This window comes from Mauremys mutica, chromosome 3, assembly GCF_020497125.1.
Source record: "Mauremys mutica isolate MM-2020 ecotype Southern chromosome 3, ASM2049712v1, whole genome shotgun sequence".
In the NCBI taxonomy this organism is placed as follows: domain Eukaryota; kingdom Metazoa; phylum Chordata; order Testudines; family Geoemydidae; genus Mauremys; species Mauremys mutica.
The window spans coordinates 126,708,423-126,727,694 of record NC_059074.1 but is presented as its reverse complement, the minus strand read 5'-3'; the positions used below and the strand labels follow the sequence as shown (position 1 = coordinate 126,727,694).

The 19,272-nt window shown below is 42.9% G+C and overlaps 1 protein-coding gene across 9 annotated transcripts in view; it reads right to left on the bottom strand.

The window, feature by feature from the left end:
• Window positions 1-14,292: 14,292 nt before the first annotated feature.
• Window positions 14,293-19,272, bottom strand: part of AFDN (afadin, adherens junction formation factor) — a 201,608-nt gene continuing 196,628 nt past the window's right edge. For all 9 annotated transcript variants that reach the window (XM_045008897.1, XM_045008900.1, XM_045008898.1 and 6 more), the window contains 2 exons: window positions 17,829-17,913; window positions 14,293-16,537 (listed from right to left, as the gene is read on the bottom strand). In XM_045008897.1, the coding sequence (XP_044864832.1) occupies window positions 16,393-16,537; window positions 17,829-17,913 (230 nt within the window). In that variant the 3' untranslated portion in view covers window positions 14,293-16,392. The remainder of the gene's footprint in view (window positions 16,538-17,828; window positions 17,914-19,272) is intronic.

The following is a 19,272-nucleotide window of genomic DNA, read 5'->3' as shown; positions in this document are numbered from 1 at the left end:
CAAAGGCCAACTTCAAGCTCATCTTAATGGAGCTAATATCCTAGACCTGGCACAATCTGGATTCACACCAAAACATGGAACTGAAACCGCTTTAGTGGCACTGATGGATGATCTCTTCCTGTCAGTGGATAGAAGGCAGACATCCATTGTCATTCTTCTGTACCTCTCCATAGTATTTAACACTGTTGACCATACAATACTGTTGTCTCATCTGAGGGAGGTAGCAGGGTAATGTGCTTAAATGGTCTGAATCCTTCCTGGAGGGACACACCCAGTAAGTAGTGATGAGAAACTGTACCTCTGCCACTAAGCTTCTCACTTGTAGAGTTCCACAAGGATCAATTATCTCTCTAGTTCCAGTCAACAGCTACATGCAGCCATGGGCGGCAGGTTATATATTTGTGTGGGGCCCGGGCCCCAGCAATATTCAGGGCTGGGCGCCCTGCTCCAGCAATAGTTGGAGCTGGGTCTCTTCCCGCCCCCCTCCCCCCCCGGTCCTGCCTGGATCGGCCCCGGCCACCGCAGGTCTCCCCCCGCCGCCGCGACCCTGCCTGGAGCAGGTCCCAGCCCCCGCCTGCCACCCCCCCTCCGCGTGTTCCCCCCTCCGCCGCGTTGTGTTGCATCCCTGCCTGACAGAACGCAGCGCGCCTCTCCACTGCCTGCTGCCCGGAGGGCTCCCAGCAGATTTGCTGTCTGCTGCCGCAGGGTCCTAGTGCCTGCCCACCGCCAGTACTGGCAAGGCAGGCTGCCCTTACCCTGAGCCTCTCCAACCCCAAACCCTCAGCCCCAGCCAGAGCCCTCATTCCCCCCGCACCCTAATCCTCAGCCCCAGCCCTGAGCACCCCCACATCATGAACCCCTCATCCCCCTGCACCCTAATCCTCAGACCCAGCCAGAGCCCTCATCCCCCTGCACCCTAATCCTCTGCCCCAGCCCTGAGCGGCCCCACATCATGAACCCCTCATCCCCCCGCACCCTAATCCTCTGCCCCAGCCCTGAGCGCCCCCACATCATGAACCCCTCATCCACAGCCCTCACCCCACACTCCAAACCTCTGCCCTAGCCCTGAGCCCCCTCCTGCATCATGAACCCCTCATCCACAGCCCTCACCCACAGCCCAACCCTCTGCCCTAGCCCTGAGCCCCCTCCTGCATCATGAACCCCTCATCCACAGCCCTCACCCACAGCCCAACCCTCTGCCCTAGCCCTGAGCCCCCTCCTGCATCATGTACCCCTCATCCTCAGCCCCACAGTCCTCACCCTGCACTCCCTCCTATCCCCAAACTCCCTCCCCCTTCCCACACACCCCTTCCCAACCCCAAACTCCATCCCAAAGCCTGCACCCTTCACCTCCTCCTGCACACCCACCCCCTGCCCCAGCCCAGAGCCTGCACCCAGCACCCTTCCTGCACCCTAATCCCCAGCCCAGGATCTGCACCCCAGACCTCCCCCGCCGAGCCCCCTCCCAGAGCCTTAGGCAGGTGGAGGCGGAGTTGGGGGGGGCGGAGTTGGGGGCGGGTTCTGGGCCCCACCAAAATTTTTACAAACTTGCCACCCATGCATGCAGCCACTGAGTGACTGGACTCAAGTGGTAGCAGCTCTACCTATCCTTCACTATATACGACCACACCACTCAGTTGAACAGCAGCTGGGTGAAGCTGATCCTGAGCAAGACAGAGGTGATGCAGCTAGGCAGAGGAAAGCATTTTGAAAAGTTTCAGTCCAGTCCATAGTATGGGAGTGCTGCCTTGATTCCTCACTGATGCTAAGCTCTCACATAGCTGCATCCATGAGTAATGCTTTCTACCTTCTCCAATTGGGAATGAGAGTCCATCTCTTCCTCATGAATGATGACCTAGCCTCAGTTATTGACATTTTTCTCACTTTCATCAGGACTACACCACTGCGATATACCTGGGCATGAAGCCCTCAGCCCTTAGGATACTCCAACTAGTACAGACCACTGCAGCTTTTCTCCTAAGCAACACAGGCTACCGTGAACACATCTGATCTGTGCTTTGCTTTTTACATGGGCTTCTTAAAGAACATAAAAGTCAAGTTCAAGGTCTCAGTCATTCCCTTCAAGTTGCTCAATGGCCTGAGCCCAGGATACCTAGAAGAGTAGAAGAACCAATACAGAATAGAATTAATAATTCTCCAAATCCTGATAGTACTCCATGAGGAAAGCTGTTCCTCATTCTCTTCCATGAGGGATTAGTTTAGTTTTGCCAGATACTTTTGGCTGTTCACATGGCTTTGGCACCTGCTCCTCTAATTACGTTATCTAGTGCAGTCTACGTAACTGTTTGCTCTTTCGTGGAGTACTAAACTGCCTTATGAGAAACCTATTAGGAAACCCTTCATCCAAGGAATTTCTTTTTAGGGATCCAGAAACTCAGCTGAGTACTTTATGTAGTTACTTCATATGAAATCTTTATGATGGGGAATATAAATGTGACAGCTATATAGGAGCAGGAAATAAGCAATATTTACATGTATGCACTATGATTTTTCTGGCAAACCAAAGCCAGGATCATAATTATAGACCAGATGAATTCTTGTGAGGCAATCCAACTCTGACAGACCAAATCAAACCTCTCTGCAGAGTTCAGTGAACAATAGTATGCCAAGATACCATCGTTTCCCTACACATTACTTAAATATTGCAGCACCATAAAAAGCCAATTTCAGACTTGGAAGTTCCTCAGGCGTGTATCCTGGCAGCAAGTTTTGTATTGGTAGGAAGATGAAAACTGACAAATGAATGTGGTTCAAAAAGATTTCCTGACTGCTGTGTTACTGACGACTTTCAAAAGATGTTGGCACTAAAAGAGGCAGACAAGTTTGTGTGCGAAAGGGAACATGCTACTGTAATTTACTGGCTTTTGAGAAGATGATAGGCTTCACAGAGGCTGGGATAATGTGCATTTGTGTGTGCCATTTTGAATGGGCAAAAGTTCATTGCATACCTTCTGGGCCAGTTTCCCCTGTCAGAGTAAACAAACAGGATGTATTAACATGGCATTTTAAAGATTTGGGCATTGGCTTTTTAAAAGGCAGTATCTTGAGTGGCTGATATTTACCACCTATATTCAAAGGTCCAGCTGCAGGACTCTTCTCTCCAGTTAAACTGCAGTTGTTCGCAGTACCGGGCCAGACTCACCCTTTTGTTTCCTTTCCCTTTAAATTATGCTGCAGGAGTCTATTATAAAATCCTCAGAACATCACCTTCCACACTGAGTAATGAAAAAAGACTTAACCAGTATTAATATTTTTAAGCAAATAGTATTGTAGTTTTGAACTCCTGTACAGCTGCCACGTTTACATGCAATGCTGATGGCCCTGGAAGCTAAGGTCTTGTTTCTTCCTGTAACACTTATCTAACATGTAGCCACAATCCAATGAGATATGATACTACCGGTATCTTGCAAAAGTAACTCAGCTCTGAACCAGCATAGCACCACATGTCCAAGCCCCTGGAATCTGGGTAACTGGAACACCAACACCTTCAAAGGACCTTGAATCCTATTACCCACACCTTCCTCAAACCTCACCACCACCGGGTTGAAGAGATGTCCCCTAAGAACACCAGGCACTAGGATAAAACTGAAAACCTGGCACCTGAAGCCATTTTCTCAGTTTGTAACATCATTAAACAGAGCATCAGAAGAAAACAGCCTGAAGCTTCTGTTGCTTAATGCAAGAGCAGCAGCCCATAAAACCAGTACCATCCATGTTCTCATTTTAGATGAAGCACCTGCCCTTGCTTACATCACTGAGACATCATTCAATGCCACTGTGAAGCTTCCCAGGGATACCCAGAGTTGTGAGGCACCTCACCATCACCTACCCTTAATGTGAAGGAATCTTGTCTGTGCCTGCTGTAGGTCAGATCCCCGAAACCTTCAGCCTGCTGCAACACAAGCGCAGCCTTCCACGCCACCGCTGGCCTCTGTACAAGTTGGTGGTAGGCACATCCAACCCCTGCATTGTTCAAGCATCCCTTTGGAGTGCTCAGCCCATTACATGTACCCACAGGGCCTGGGCAGGTTGGTACTCAGGGAAGCTAGCCCATGCTATCACAGCTACACTACTACTTTTAGCATTCTAGCTCAATGGATCTAGGGCAAGTATGTCTACTTGAGCTGGGAATCATACCCCTACCTCCAAGTGTAGACATAGCCACACAGCCTTTCCTCCTTCCAACCAGGGTAGTGAGCAACAAAGCTGGTCCACCCCCAAAGACTGCTGATCTCCCTAGGTTTTCAGATTGCCCTATGAGAACAAGCCACCCAAATACAGGGCCCAGGTATTAACATAATCACTTGATGTCCTTATTTATTTATAAGATATATTCTTATTCAAAAAAGAAATTCTTTCAGGGAAGTTCTACAGCCTGTGTTATGCAGGTGGTCAGACTAGATCAGGGGTTCTCAAACTGGGGGTCAGGACCCCTTGGGGTTGCAAGGTTATTACATGGGGGGCGTGAGCTGTCTGCCTCCACCCCAAACCCTGCTTTGCCTCCAGCATTCATAATGGTGTTAAATATATAAGCAAGTGTTTTTAATTTATAAAAGGGGTCACACTCAGAGGCTTGCTATGTGAAAGGGGTCACCAGTACAATAGTTTGAGAACCACTGGACTAGATGATCACAATGGTCCCCCTTTTGGGCTTGGAATCTATGAATCTATTGTTCCCTTGGCTCCAAGCCCCCCATACTGACTGAGATCACCACCATGGTTCACTGATGAACTACAGCAGGTGAATCACCCCAATCAGAAAGTTAGAATGCCAGTGGCACAAAACACATTCTGAATCCCACTGCCAACAGCACAAACAATCCTTCCGGGATTATGCAATGGCAGGAAAGGAGACAATACAAGCCTTCAACTCGTCCACAATCAGTGCAGCAGAATCTCAGCCACCAGAGCTATTCTGCATAGTGGAAGAATAAATCCAGACTGCATAGTCCAGACAGACCCAAGCATCAACTACTTTGAAAAGCTGTTGGCACAATTCACTGATAGATAACAGAATACCTATGGGGCTAACTAGGAAAGAAAATCCTGGCTGACCAAGCTTTATCATCAACCTACCATCCCCTGAGTGAGTTTGGACACATCACACATGCCAAAACTCTAAAAGCCCTGAAAAATATTAGAGGCACAACCTGTGAAATGGATCTAAGACCTCTCGGCTGGTAAAAGGCAGTGCAGAATGGAAATAGTCAATGCCTCCTTTAGAGAAGCACAACTACCAAACTCCTTAAAAATGCAATAGTTCACTCAAACCCCATGAAGTCAATTTAATCACAAAGATCTCTCTAACCACCATTCTGTCTTCAGTGTCTTTTTCCTGGGCAAAATAACTGAGAAAGTAGGAACACCAGCCTCCAACACCATGTGACATCAGCCAACATCCTGGATGCCTCCCAGTTGGGTTTCAGACTAGGGCACAGCACAGAGACTGTTCTAGATGCACTAAAAGACAATCTCCTCATGGCCATGGTCTCAAGCAAGGTCTCCATGCTCATGCTACTAGACCTCTCTGCAGCCTTTGTCACAATGGACTACAAGGTACTGTACTAACCTGCCTATATGACTTAGCAGAAGTAGATGGCTACAGTGCTCCAATTGTTCCTCTCCAGCAGAACTCAGAGTAGTGATGGGTAATTTAATTGCTGCACCTCTCCAAAGGCCCTCATCTGCAGTGTCCCACAGGGATCCATACTATTCTCTCCTCTTCAATATCTACATGCGATTACTGGGGGCGGGGGTCATGGACTTAGTTGCTAGTGATATTCTGATAATTGTATCATTCTCATTTGATGCAACCACTGCCACTTCTAAAATGTCAGAAAACCTACAGGAAATAAACTCTTGGATGAAGAAGGAGAGGTTTCATACCTAATCGTAACTTGAGTTCTTCAAGTGTTTTGTCCCTATGAGTGCTCCAACATAGGATGCACGCATGCCTGTGCACTCTCAACTGGAGAATGCAAGGCTGTGTATGTGGATCCATGCCTGCACACAGCAGCACTGTGGGGCCTCCAAATTAGGCCATATTGGGAGGCGCGGACCTGCTGCCACTCAGTTCCTTCTCGACCGCAAAAGCAGAGCCTCCACAGCCAAGGGAAGGGAGGGTGGGAGTTGGAGCACCCATAGGGACAAAACATCTAGAAGCACTCAAGTTACCATATGGCAAGTGACATCTCTGTCTTTGAGTATATGTCCCTATGGATGCTCCACCATAGGACACTCCTAAGCAGTAACTCAATGAGGAGTTGGGTGCCGAGGAGGCAAGTCCAAGACAGTTCAGAGGACTGTGTCACCAAAGGTAATATCATCCCTGGAAGCAGGTAAGATGGCAAAAGGCTTGGCAAAGGTCTGAATAAAAGACAAAGTTACAGTCCTACATATTTCTGTTATGGGAACATCCTTCAGTAGAGCTATATGAGTGGACTGGCGGGCCACGTGCCAAAGGTTGCCGATCCCTGGTCTAGAACTTTCTCAGGTACTGTGAAAGAAATTGGAGAGACCTGTTACTGTTTGGGGTGTACACAGACTTTAGCCACATCTTAGTCAAGTCGTTAATAGATTGAATACTGAATTTTGATCTGTGAACCACTGAGATAATTATTCTCCTCTGGGACAATTCAGATCTTAAAGCCCAAGATAAAGTATGTGAGAGCTGGGAACACAGCATCCTCTGTCGAGAGGATCTGGCTGTGGAACAATCTTCTAGAGATCAGGCCAATCCAGTCTTGCTGTCTTTAGGAAATGGTGTCCGGCCTTCCTCTGAGAGAGAGCCTTCCTATCATAAGGGACACTCAGTTCAAACACTCCTTTCATTCCTAAACCCCTTCCAACCCTTGTCCCCCCAAACAAACAAACAAACCCGAACCTACCTCAAGCAGAGTTTTACCACTAAAAGGGAGACATGCCAGAGACTTCATGAAGTCCATTAGGGACTTTGCTGTTGCTATCCATTTTCATGGAAAGCATTCAGATACTTCACTGATGGGTGGCAGTCTAAAATCCTACAATAATGGAAGTACTCAGGATCAGGTGCATAAGCTACTAATGCTCTTCACATTAGCCCTGACACAGTGAGCATTAGATTAATCAGCTCCCCATCCAGCATTATAACATGAGAGTGTATATATTATGGCCTTCCTGCATGCAGTAACTAGAAACAAAAAGGATGGAAATAACCACTGACAGTCTGCCAAACAGTGATCGTGTCTCTGCCCCTGCAGCACCAGACATATGAGACTGTCACCACTGGATGTCATTGGATTCTTTTTGTACTGCATACAAGATAGTAAATTGACTGAGTGCACTTGATAGTAATCAGAGACTGCGGTTTTGTACAAAACATCTGACCATTTGATCTCATTACTGTTTCCTAGTAAAATGATGTTCAATAAATAAACTTCAGGGACATGGATCCATGTTTCAGTTTGTTTAAATGACTCTCACTGTTTCAAACAGACATACTTTTATTTTCAACCAGGAGGTTGAACAGAATGGCCAATAAATGCCTGAACAAATCCTTCACAAGTTTTGACAGTACCTTTTAGCCTCTAAATGACCCAGCGCTCACACACTTGCCAGTGCAACTCTCTATAGCAGATAGTAGAGTTTTTTTCTCTAAGCTGAGAGAAAACTGGGTTACTTACTGGTACCTGGAGTTCTCCATGCAATCACATTCACTCATGCACAGTACTCAGCCAGAGAGCCATTAAAATTTAAAATACAAAATGCAGATTATGGGGATTCATAAATGCACTGAACAGCACATTTTCCATCACACCTGATAGCAGACCACTCTTCAGTAGCTGCTTACCTGCTTGATGTGAGAAAAGCTATTGACATGAAACTTTGCCTTGCATTTCTCTCTCTCTTTTCTTCTTGTTCATTATACATGGTCACTTAAATGTGTATCTTGAAGTCACATGGAAAAAAAAAGTTTCCTTGTAAGGCAGTATCATATTTAAGTGAACGCAGTTGTAGTCTGTTGTGATTGCTAGAGTTTCAAGGTTTCCCACCCCCAGTACTGTAAGATCCACCATGTTTTTTGTTTGTGGTTTTTTTTAACTAGAAGCCAGATCCACCCAGAAAATGTGGAATTCTGGTTTGAGCCTGGACAGCCCGCAGTACTAACACTTAGCCTGAAATATAACAGTATCTTCAAAACACTGTGCAAATGTTAATTAAGATGTTCATAACAGATTAGCACTCCCTGTGCCATAAGTGCCTGGATCCTGATCTTTTGCCAAGCTATTTTTGTTGATCCCTTGAGCTGTATTGGATAAATGTTAAATGCTTTCTCCTTCTGGTCCTGTAAAACTCGTCTTCTAACATTGTTTGAGACATATCCAGTAAGAGGATTTTTTTCCCTATGATCATAACTTCATACTGGAATAACCAGTTGTCATGCTGCAGCCATAGCATGGGAATTGTGGGCTGCAGATTAATTTAAAACTAGTGAGGGGGAGATCAGAACTAAGTCAAGAATCCATTTTTGGGCTTAGTTCTTATTAAAAAAAATGTTATCAAGAGATGAGGGTACACCCATTCAGGTAATTAATCTCTCTTTCAAAGACCCAACTTTTTGTTAACTCTAGCCTGAGCTGAACTCTAGGCTAAATTGAGGGCTGGCCTGGACTGACAAACCTAGGCTTTGGGAGACCAGCTTTATAGCCCCATTACTGTACCTCCCTTAGGGTACAGCTACACTGCCGTCAGGAGGGGTGAGTGCAGCACATGTAGCCATTCCTGAGCTAGCTCACTAAAAACAACAGTCTAGCTGCCTGAGTACAGCTACATGGCCATTTTTAGTGAGCTAGCCAGAGGTGCCCTCCCCTGAACATGTCTCGCCCTCACTCCTCCTCCTCCCCTCCATGCTGCTGCTGAACAGCTGATCTGCAGCAGGAGGGGGATCTACTGATGGGGAGAGCTGCCAGTGGGTGCTGAGCACCTACTGATTATTTATTTATTGCATGGGTGCCATGGAGTTGGCGCCGGTGCAGCTAGCCCAATCAAAGCTAATGAGGACATCTACATGTGTTGCAATCACATCTTCTGAGTGCAGCGTAGACATACACTAAGCTTCAGCCACTTAGCCTGCATGCACCTTTCCGTGCTTGCCCTCATCTCTCTCCCCCATTACCCCTTTTTTCCCTTTAGTATGAAAAAGTAGTTTCCACACCTTAGCTTCCCATAGGCAGAAGGATGTAAGGGGCCAGCAACACCAGCCACCCAAAACAAGAGTTAGAACAGAGAAACCAGGCAATAATGAATGAGCATGTGCAGAGCTGCCAAGCGTCATGCATGTAGTTCCACCATCAGTTGGTGCTCACGTACTTCCTGGGCTCTTAGATGCTGCAATTGGGCCAGTATCCCTGCAGTTGTCTCCTTTGTGGCATCTGTGGAAGGAGGTGTGACACTGACAACCCAGCTCAGTGTGACGCTGATAGACCAGCTCAAATCAAAGCCATAGGCCAATTCATTTGTGTGTGAATATCAAGGAAATGTTAAGTGGGCTAGGAGGCATATGGCTATTCATTTGTGTGTGGATATCAAAAAATTTTAATGTCATTGTCTTCACTTACCTATAACCAGTTATTGTTGTAGATGTTGTTTACTATCACATTACGGTATGTGCGCTCTGGACTTACTTAACCCTAAATCAAAGGTGTATTTACTTGATGCTTAAACTTCATGAAAACTAACAAAAGATGGTTTGGATTGCTGTAACTGAATGCATTATGTTTGCATCTGTAATGGGATTGGCTATCAAACAGGATTGGAGCCTTAGAACCGCAAATGAAGAAGCATGCTAACTTCAGAGTGTTCGACAGTGGGAAATCCACAGACCCAGTCTGCATTTAGTCAACAAAGGAAGAGCACATGCCAAGGTGGAGACACTTGCCAGATTGCTTTCTGGAGAAAACAGCTATAAAAATAAATCCAGGGGATGATCCTGTGTCTCTAGACTGATGGATTCTGACAGGGTAGAATACTGAGCCATTTGACAGAGATCCCTAGAGCTATTCTAGGTAATCCTGAGAGATTTATGGAAAATTACTACATCTCTGCTATTATATTGATTTACAAACTTTGACTCCCCTGTTAATATATTTTATCTGCTTTAACCTCTCGATAACTCATTTTTTTTCTTAGCTAACAAACCTTTAGTTAGTTTATTAGAGAGTTTGGCTGCCAGCGGTGTCTGAGGTGAGATCCAGAGTATCCATTGACCTGGTGTAAGCGACCAACCCTTTGGGATTAGGAGTTACCTAATGTGAGGTGATTTTTGGTTTTAATAACCTTTCATCAGAAAGTCTAGTTTGTCTGGTAGCAAGATGCTCTGGAAAGCTGAAGACCATTTGTGACTACAGGTGAGACTAAGTTAGTGATCCAGGAGTACATACCTGTTACTGGCTTGGTGAAATCTAATTATAGAATATACCCCCAGTTCGGGTGTCTGCCCTGTTTTCTGACCGTCTGACCTGAGATTAGCACACTCAGTTATGAGCTACTCTAGACAGTGGGACAGTAGTCATCACTGCCTTTCTTCCCCTGGCACCGACCGGGTCAAAACTTAAGCCAAACAAACTTTCAAGGTCTTTTTTTCCACAGGACCATCACAGAACTGTGGTTCACTCGTGTCTATTCTTTAAAGCCATCAATACCTAGTTTTAACTTTTACCAGTGTTGGGGCTATGATCTATAAACTTAATTGACATGTTGAATGTGAATCCTGTCAACTATGCCAGTGTCAAGCTGTCCTGCAGTGGCTCAAGATCACGAGTATGAACCTCAGGGGAAACTGTAGGAAACAGGGCACAAATCCCAAATTGATGGTGAGTTCTATACTTAGGTTTCACCAACCAATTATCAAGTGTAAACTCCTCAGACACTAACAGCCTTGACACGGAATCACAAATAGTCCCCTTGGGTACTCTGATCTGTCTTGTCACCCAGGTGAGCCTGCCTTTTTGATTGCTGGTCCCTTACACCAAGTATCGTAGCAATATTCAGGTTACTCCCAGTCCCAAAGCACCAGTCACTTACTCCAGGTCAATTGCACTTTAGATCTCACACTAAAGAGAAAGCTTGTAGCTAATCCTATAAGAAACTATCTGGAGATATATAAGAGAAAGAAACAAGAGTGTTATTTACAAGGTTAAAGAAGGCAAACACATAATACACACACACACACTCTCTCTCTCTCTATGTGAGTTCCAATTTGAAAAAGTAATAGATGCTTCTATAATAAACAAGTGCTATATGTCCTTAGGGCAGTGATTTTCACACTTTTTCTGGGGACCCAGTTGAAGAAAATTGATGCCTGTGACTCAATGGAGCGGGGCATGAGGGGTTTGGGAGGGGGTCAGAGCTGGGGATGCAGGCTCTAGGGTGGGGCTGGGGAGAAGGTTTGGGGTGCAGGAGGGGGTTTTGAGTTTGGGGAGGGCTCAGGGCTGGGGCAGAGGGTTGGGATTGCAGGAGGGGGTCTGGGCTAGGGATGAGGGGTTTAAGGTGCAGGAAGAGGTTTTGGGGGGCTCAGGGCTGGGGCATGAACTTACCTCTGGCAGCTCCTAGTCAGCCGTGCAGCGTCAGACTTTGCGCCTGTCTTGGCACTGTGGACCGCACTGCGCCCTGGAAGTGGCCAGCAGCAGGTCCAGCTCCTAGGTGGAGACGTGCAAGCAGCTCTGCACGGATCTCACGCGCAGGCACTGCCCCCCCCAGCGCCCCACGGTCCTCAGGGCGGGGGCAACACATGGAGCCCTGTGGCCTCCCTGCCTAGAAGCCGGACCTGCTGCTGGCTGCTTCCGGGGAGCAGCAGTGTTGGAACAGATAGGCACTAGCCTGCCTTAGCTGGGCAGCACTGCTGATGGGACTTTTAATGTCGCGGTCGTCAGTGCTGACCAGAGCCGCTAGGGTCCCTGGGTGCTGAGCAAGGGGACCCAGTGCCTTACATGCTGCGACCCAGTACTGGGTCATGACCCACACTTTGAAAAACACTGCTTTAGGGCTAACCCGGGCTAAGCACTGGGGATCTTCAGCTTATGCCTAGTGATCCTTGCCTCCTATCCCAAGTCCAAACAGCAGAAAGATATTGGTGTTAAGGGGTTTTATACCCTGCCCTCTTTCTGCTTTGAGCTGCAAACTCAGCTGATTGGAGGAATTCACTTGCAAGACGTTCATAGGGATGGGGCGAGTAAACAACCAAGTGTTTTGTCCTCTAAAGTTCCACTCTAGTTTGGCTGGTGTCAGTGGGCCTTCCTTGTTTGGCAGGACATAACACCTTCTGCCAGAGATCAGCATGTCGGACTAGTTCATGTCTCTCCTGTCTGGTGATTTGCAGTTGCAGAGGCTTACCAATGCAAACATGACTCAACTATTACTTTATAATATGGGATACAAATGCTATAAGTCAGATTAATGCAGGCAGCAATTTACAAGCATTCCATAAAGTCTAAACACTAAACACACACTTGTAATTTTAATACCTATTACAACAATAGTAGCACAGAGATGAGCCCAACAGAATCCAGCGATGTATTTGTCTGTATTCAGTTGAGGCTTGGGGACTTTGGCATGAGCTGGCACCTGACCTGCCAGCACCACAGATACTAATCGCTAAATCTTTCCAGGAATCACAACAATGGATTAAAGTTTAATAGTGGTAACACATGCTACGTCATGGAGGGCCCACTACTGAATTATTGGTACCTGTGCACCATTTAATGATTTTTTTTTCAATGTTATAATAAACGCTTCTTTTCCCCTCTGAAGGGGTGATGTTTGATTTTTCAAACAGGTCATTATTTTAGGAACATTTTCTGAATATGGAAGTTGTGCCTTCATTTTGGTAATGAGAAAAGCCTGTATTTATGTCCTCTCATTGCTCGTTTTTCCCCAAAATTTTCAGGGCTAGTCTAAAGATTTCTTACAGAAAAGCACCATGCACATACATGGTATCTGATATGAAAACTACTGGAAAGGCTCTGGTTCACAATCCAGTCTTGATTTCTAAGTTTAAGTGAAAGAGAATCCAACCACTTGCTTCAGTAAGTTATTCCAAGAGTAAATTACCCTCAATGTTAAAAATGTGTGCCTTATTTCCTGTCCAAGTTTATCTAGCTTCAATTTCCAACCATTAGATCTCATTATTCCTTTTCTGCTAGATTAAAAAGCCATCTAATATCAGAAACCTCTTCCGCATATAGGTACATGTACACCGTGATCAAGTCACTGATCTTGGATAAGCTAATAAATTGAGCTTCATAACTCTCTCACTACTTGTTCTTTCTGAAGTGTGGCTGCTAGAGTTGGACACAGTGTTCCAGGAATGGCCTCCTAATGCCATATACAGAGGTAATACCACCTTTCTACTCTATTTGATTCTCTGCTTATAGAATTGTGTTCGTTCTCAATGCACTGGCAAGGTTATGTTCAACTCGTTATCAACCATGACCTGTAAGTCCTTTTCAATGTCACTGCATTGAAAAATAGTGTCTCCCATCTACATTCTTTGTCCCTAGATGTATGACTTTCCATTTGGATGTATTAAAGCAGGGGTAGGCAACCTATGGCATGCGTGCCGAAGGCGGGATGTGAGCTGATTTTCAGTGGCACTCTCACTGCCTGGGTCCTGGCCACAGGTCTGGAGGGCTCTGCATTTTAATTTAATTTTAAATGAAGCTTCTTAAACAATTTAAAAACCTTATTTACTTTACATACAACAGTAGTTTAATTATATATTATAGACTTATAACCTTAAATTAGAGTGAATAAATGAAGACTCGGCACACCACTTCTGAAAGGTTGCTGACCCCTGTATTAAAGTCATTCACCTTTAATGGTAATGTCATTCACCTTACCAACCAATCTAAGTCAACCTGTAAAACTGACCTGTTCACATCGTTTACCACCCCTCCAATGTGTGTGTCAACTTCCAACTTTTCCAGTAATGATTTTCTATTTTTGGTCCAGATTATTGATTAAAATAGTGAATTGCATTAGGCCAAGGACAGATCCTGTGGGATCTCGCTGGATGATTCCTCATTTAAAATTACTTTTTGAGATCTATCAGTTAACCAGTATTTACTCTAATGTGGTCTACACTGATATTGTACATACTTTTTTAAAAGCAAGTTATGTATCTATTCTTTGACTACCTATAGGGTAGCTGTATAATAAGGAGTATTAGTAATTTATGGTATGAATGTGTTAATACAGTATTAAATAAAAAACAATTACAAAAAGTTCTATAAAACGTAATGTTAAATACAATACAAAGTTTATTAAAAATAGGTTGCAAGTGAAATACAGTAGAAATGGGAAACTACAGCAGTTTTCATGTTTTTCCATAATAATGCACAGACAAATATGAAAAGCACTTTTACACATATTCACACTTGACCCGAATGCCCAATAGCGGCCAAATCCACTCAACTGAAGGTTTATATGTATTTTTTTGCGAAGCCTTTTCAGATTCTAGCAGCAACAGTATTCCAGCCACAGCATAAATTTTTTTTTCTTAAGAAAAGAGTATTTGTCACTGTAAGGCTGCTAGTGTTCTCAAGATAAATTGGGAGAGGCTTGCTTTTCCTGATTAACAGACACAGCAAGCATGCAAATCCTTCATTAACACTTTGAATCGGTTTAATCTCCTACTTCATATTTAACAGGTGAAACGGTAAAAGCACACTTTCAAATAAGAAACCTGAAATATGTAAAAAACAAATATTTACACTCCAATTTTCATTAACTTGCATTTATTTATCATACAACTCTTATTAAAAGTGATTTCTTTTCTAAGGCAGTGAAAGTCTACCCCTCTGTATTTGGAAGTGTGCATAAGTCCCTAAATATATATTTATAAGAGAACAATATGATACAGAAAAATCATCTAAAGCCCAATTTAGGGCTTTGCAAATAGAAAATTTGTTTGGAATCACAATAATATATTTCGTCTTAACATCACACAAAGAGAAACAAACTCTGATGAGGTCCTTATCCCCAACATCAGCCATATATGCATAGCTGAAGAAACAACAGTGGGAGGAACAAAAAGAATTCAACAATTTAAAATTAAATAAGGCTATTATAATGTGTAAAAATAGCTTGAACTGCTGAGAAGATTCTCTACAGTATATAACAATATAAGAGGATGCAAGTAAAACCAGATACACGAAGGACAGCTTGACTAGCACGACTTTCTCAATATTAATAATGGTGGTGTGCTGTCAGGATAATAAGTCAAGCCATCTCACTGACAAATTCATATTCGCAGCCAGCATCATCATATTTGATGTTTCAAACATCAGTCCGACTGTATGCTATGCCATTTTTCTTCTCTAAAAGTAGTATGTAGCTCAGCTGCTATAACAAACTCCATCAATGATGCTCTGTGGCTTGTTGCTTAATACTCTCTATTCTACCCTCCTTGGCAAATGCATGCCTTAGTTCTGCTAGCTTTGGACCCAGAATCATTAACTCCATCTTGAACATTTAACATTTTGGTCCTAGCTATGATAGGGCCACTAAGGTAGCCTATTATCTATTGCTTGTTATATTCTGTTATTTCAATACAGTGTTAAACAAAACAAAACCCTAAGGTTTTTCATCTCCACATTTTGTTCTTGTTTTTTTTATAAAAGGAGGTTTGTAAACCAGACACTTCATTTACAAGAGGGATGTATGTATGTATATGCTTTTCCATGGTTATGGATTAAACAGTTTCTGTTATGCATCCATTTTAGACCCAAACAAAACACCTATAGGATTAAAACTGTTTCACTCAAAGACTTTATCCTGTTACTCTAATGCTAGGTAATGATAAGAGGTTTGTACTGATATGCCTATAGTCTGTATGAACAGCATACAGTATATCAAACTTGTATATATAAATTAGACCTTTGTAAAACAGCCCAGAGATTGGCTTCTGTGTCAAACAACCTATAGATATCAACAGCTAGTGCACAGATTAATTTAGGCAGTTCAAACTATTCTCACTCTCTGCTCAGCAGCTAAAACAAAGTATGTCTGTAAAAGACCAGGAAACAGAACTTATCTTTGACAAGTGCTACTTGGTCTATTGCAGAAAAAGTTAACCCCCAAAACAAAAGAAAAAAGTGACCTTCACGTGATTCATATAATTAAAATTTTACAGTGCTTTAATTGTATAAACCACAAGCTCTTGGTAAAGTAATCAGTATTCTTGCTATTGCAAAATCTCTAAATCTCAATTAACAGTCTTGGATACAGAGGAATCAAACTCACTCTTCGCAGACAATACACCCTCATCTTGAACAGCCCCATCCCATTCCCTTATTTTAGAGATCTTTCAGTAACATTTGATAAGGTGCTTTGATCTTATTTTGTGTTCAACTCATTTTCCAGTTCCATTAATTTCCTAGAAGCCTTTACTTTATTGGATACATCCTGGCCCTGGGAAAAAAGTCGTTGGCGCTCTCTGAATGTCAAGTTCTCTGGTGCTCCAGGTAAATCTGTATCTTGACTGGAAGAAACAAAAGGCTTGTTACAAAACTTAATTTTAAACATCCTTTTATATCAAAGCTTTGCATCCATATAATCTTATCTGGTGCTCTCTTGCCTTCTAACTGGAAGATCTAGATTCAAGGCCTGCAAGGCTCTTTCTTAATGCTAACACTACAGGGCTGTCATTCAGATGAGCCATTAAACAGAGGTCACTTATGACGATCTCTGGTAGTTGAACATGTGGATGAGATTAATCCTTTTTGAGAAGTGCCAGGTAAAGGGTGACTACACCAGCAAAGGTTTGCTGATATAGCTATACTGGCAAGCCCTCCTTATATAAATCAAAAAAGTTCTTTTGCCAGTATAGTTCATACTGGTTTTGAGAGTGAAATAACTGGATAAAAGTGCTTTGGCAACTTTGGCCAACCAGTCAACAAATCAAATTTAAGAAAAAGAATCAACCCCCTAACTGATATTGCTATACTGGCAAAGTTTCTAGTGTAGAGTGGCCTAAGTACTTCTGCTGCCTCCTCCTTCATCCTTGCTACCTACCTACCTCTCTGGTTAACTATTTCTGCCACACCAAGAGAGAACGCAGTTCTGTGTCCCCCCTCCTCCCTCACCAGCTTATATGTCTGGAACTCTGGCCCTTACCCAGTCAGACTTGGCTCCACTTAAGGCTCACCAGAGTGAGTCTCAATTCTGTGAACCTTACAAAGTGCACAGTGGCCATCACAACACCTTTTCACCTTACAATGTGCAGGAACCAAATTAAAGGCTCCTGTAGTATCCTTGCCTCAGCCAATGTGAACCGTCAATACACTCTGCAGCTAAATTAGCCACACATGCATGTGCAATGCAGTCTTTGTTAGCTGTCCACTTCACAAATTTAGTAAAAGCCCCATATAAAGTGTACTGTGTTGCTCCTTGTGTGTGCAAATTTATAATCTGGTTGAGATAGTAAAAAAAATACAAATCTTGCGATGACTGCTCTGTTTACTCACACAATCACAACACTAATTTACTTTAAAATACCACATGCATGAAGAAGCATATAAAACCAAATTCTATTTTGTTATAATCCAAGATATCCCAGAACCAACCGTAAAATTGTTTTACGCTGTCCTGCATATTCTTAGCACTCTCTGAAAATCTTTTCTAGGCTTAAATAAGAGCTTTTGAATTCACTATCGAGATTTACATAGATATAGGTATAAAATGGTATCAGAATAATTAAAAATATTCTAGAGATCATCAGCTAATTAGTCTGAATACAGATTAATATTTCATGAGTCTCTTCCTCATTTCACCTTTTAGATCTTTTCTCTCTTGGATCCCGATAAACTTCATGGGCTCCAACAATTGCTCCTGTAGATCCAGTGTAAGAATTTGGTCCTTATGCAAAATAATATAAAAGTTACAGTTGAAGGATGGCAGTTATAATACAAAACAAGTTTCAATTTATTTTTAAAAAGGTGCAGTGCTCTTTGCAAGAGTGAAACTCTCAAACTATGGTTTCTAAACTTTGTAAAAGGAATTAAAGTACGGTTTTGGAGGTTTGCCTGAATGCCAGAACAATGATTCAGTCAAGAGCAGTCAGTCTCTTCCTAAAACTGCAACTTTGCTTGAGAAATAATAAAATTAGGGGGTGAGAAAGCAAATTATATTTGGAACAAACTGACATGTATCAAATCATAAAGTTACTTATCTTGTGGCTCATTATAATGCAGAAATTAAATCAAATATTAAGTGTCTAGATTATGTGCAGCAACAATTTTTCTGTGGAACTCTGTCACAAGGTTTTATTGAAGAAAGAATAGCAACTCCAGCTAATTTAACTAGAATAAATATTACTAGCATTAGTAAGTGCCAGTATGACAATTCCAATTTTCTTAAGTTATTTTATCTTTATTTAGCCAAGTTGTGAAAAATATTTGGAAACTCTGTAACCTGTAATGTTTAGAGGATGACTATTCATGTCTCATTTCTGTAGTTATCTGTCTTGTTTCATACAAACACAGCACTGCACCTTTAGTTTTAAATTCATATAAGGTACACAGTTCTACATAATACATTAATCCCCTCCAAAGGCAACAAGACTAAACACAGGTTTCTAATCAAAACGTTTTATTATCATAGTCCGCTTTTAAGTATGTTTCTTAAATCACCGGTATTGTTAGGACAGTCAAACTGTCATGATTCTCAAATTGGTTTTCAGATATTTTTGGTTTCCTGACATAGTATATGTCATGTCTTGTGAGCCTTTCTCCAAACAGAAGGAAATGTTTGATTCTTCCACTGGTGTATTTTGAACCGTAGATAATTAAAAGGTTAAATGTCAGTAAAAGAATAGAACTCATTTAGATATTCATATATTGTACTCATTTAACAATTGAATACTGCACATTACAATAGTTAGCTAAAAAGGGGTAGCTCAAATCATATTTAAAACACTTAATACTTAAGCAGTATGAAGAATTAATTATCTTTTGTTCAGACGTAAATCCCATATATCTGACCATCACCTCCCCTCCAACTTTGAAAAAGTTTAGGTCTGAAGTTGGCTTCTCACACCCATATCTAATTTTGTTAAAATTGGTCAGATTTTATTCCTCAATTTGATGGAACCAATGTTTTAAGTCAGTTCCTTACGTAATCCAGTGGAAGAAGCTGGGAGAGTGCAGTTTGCAGAAGCGTGGGTTACCAGTGTCAGCATTTATAGCAGAAAAGAGCTGTAAAGAACAATAATGTGAC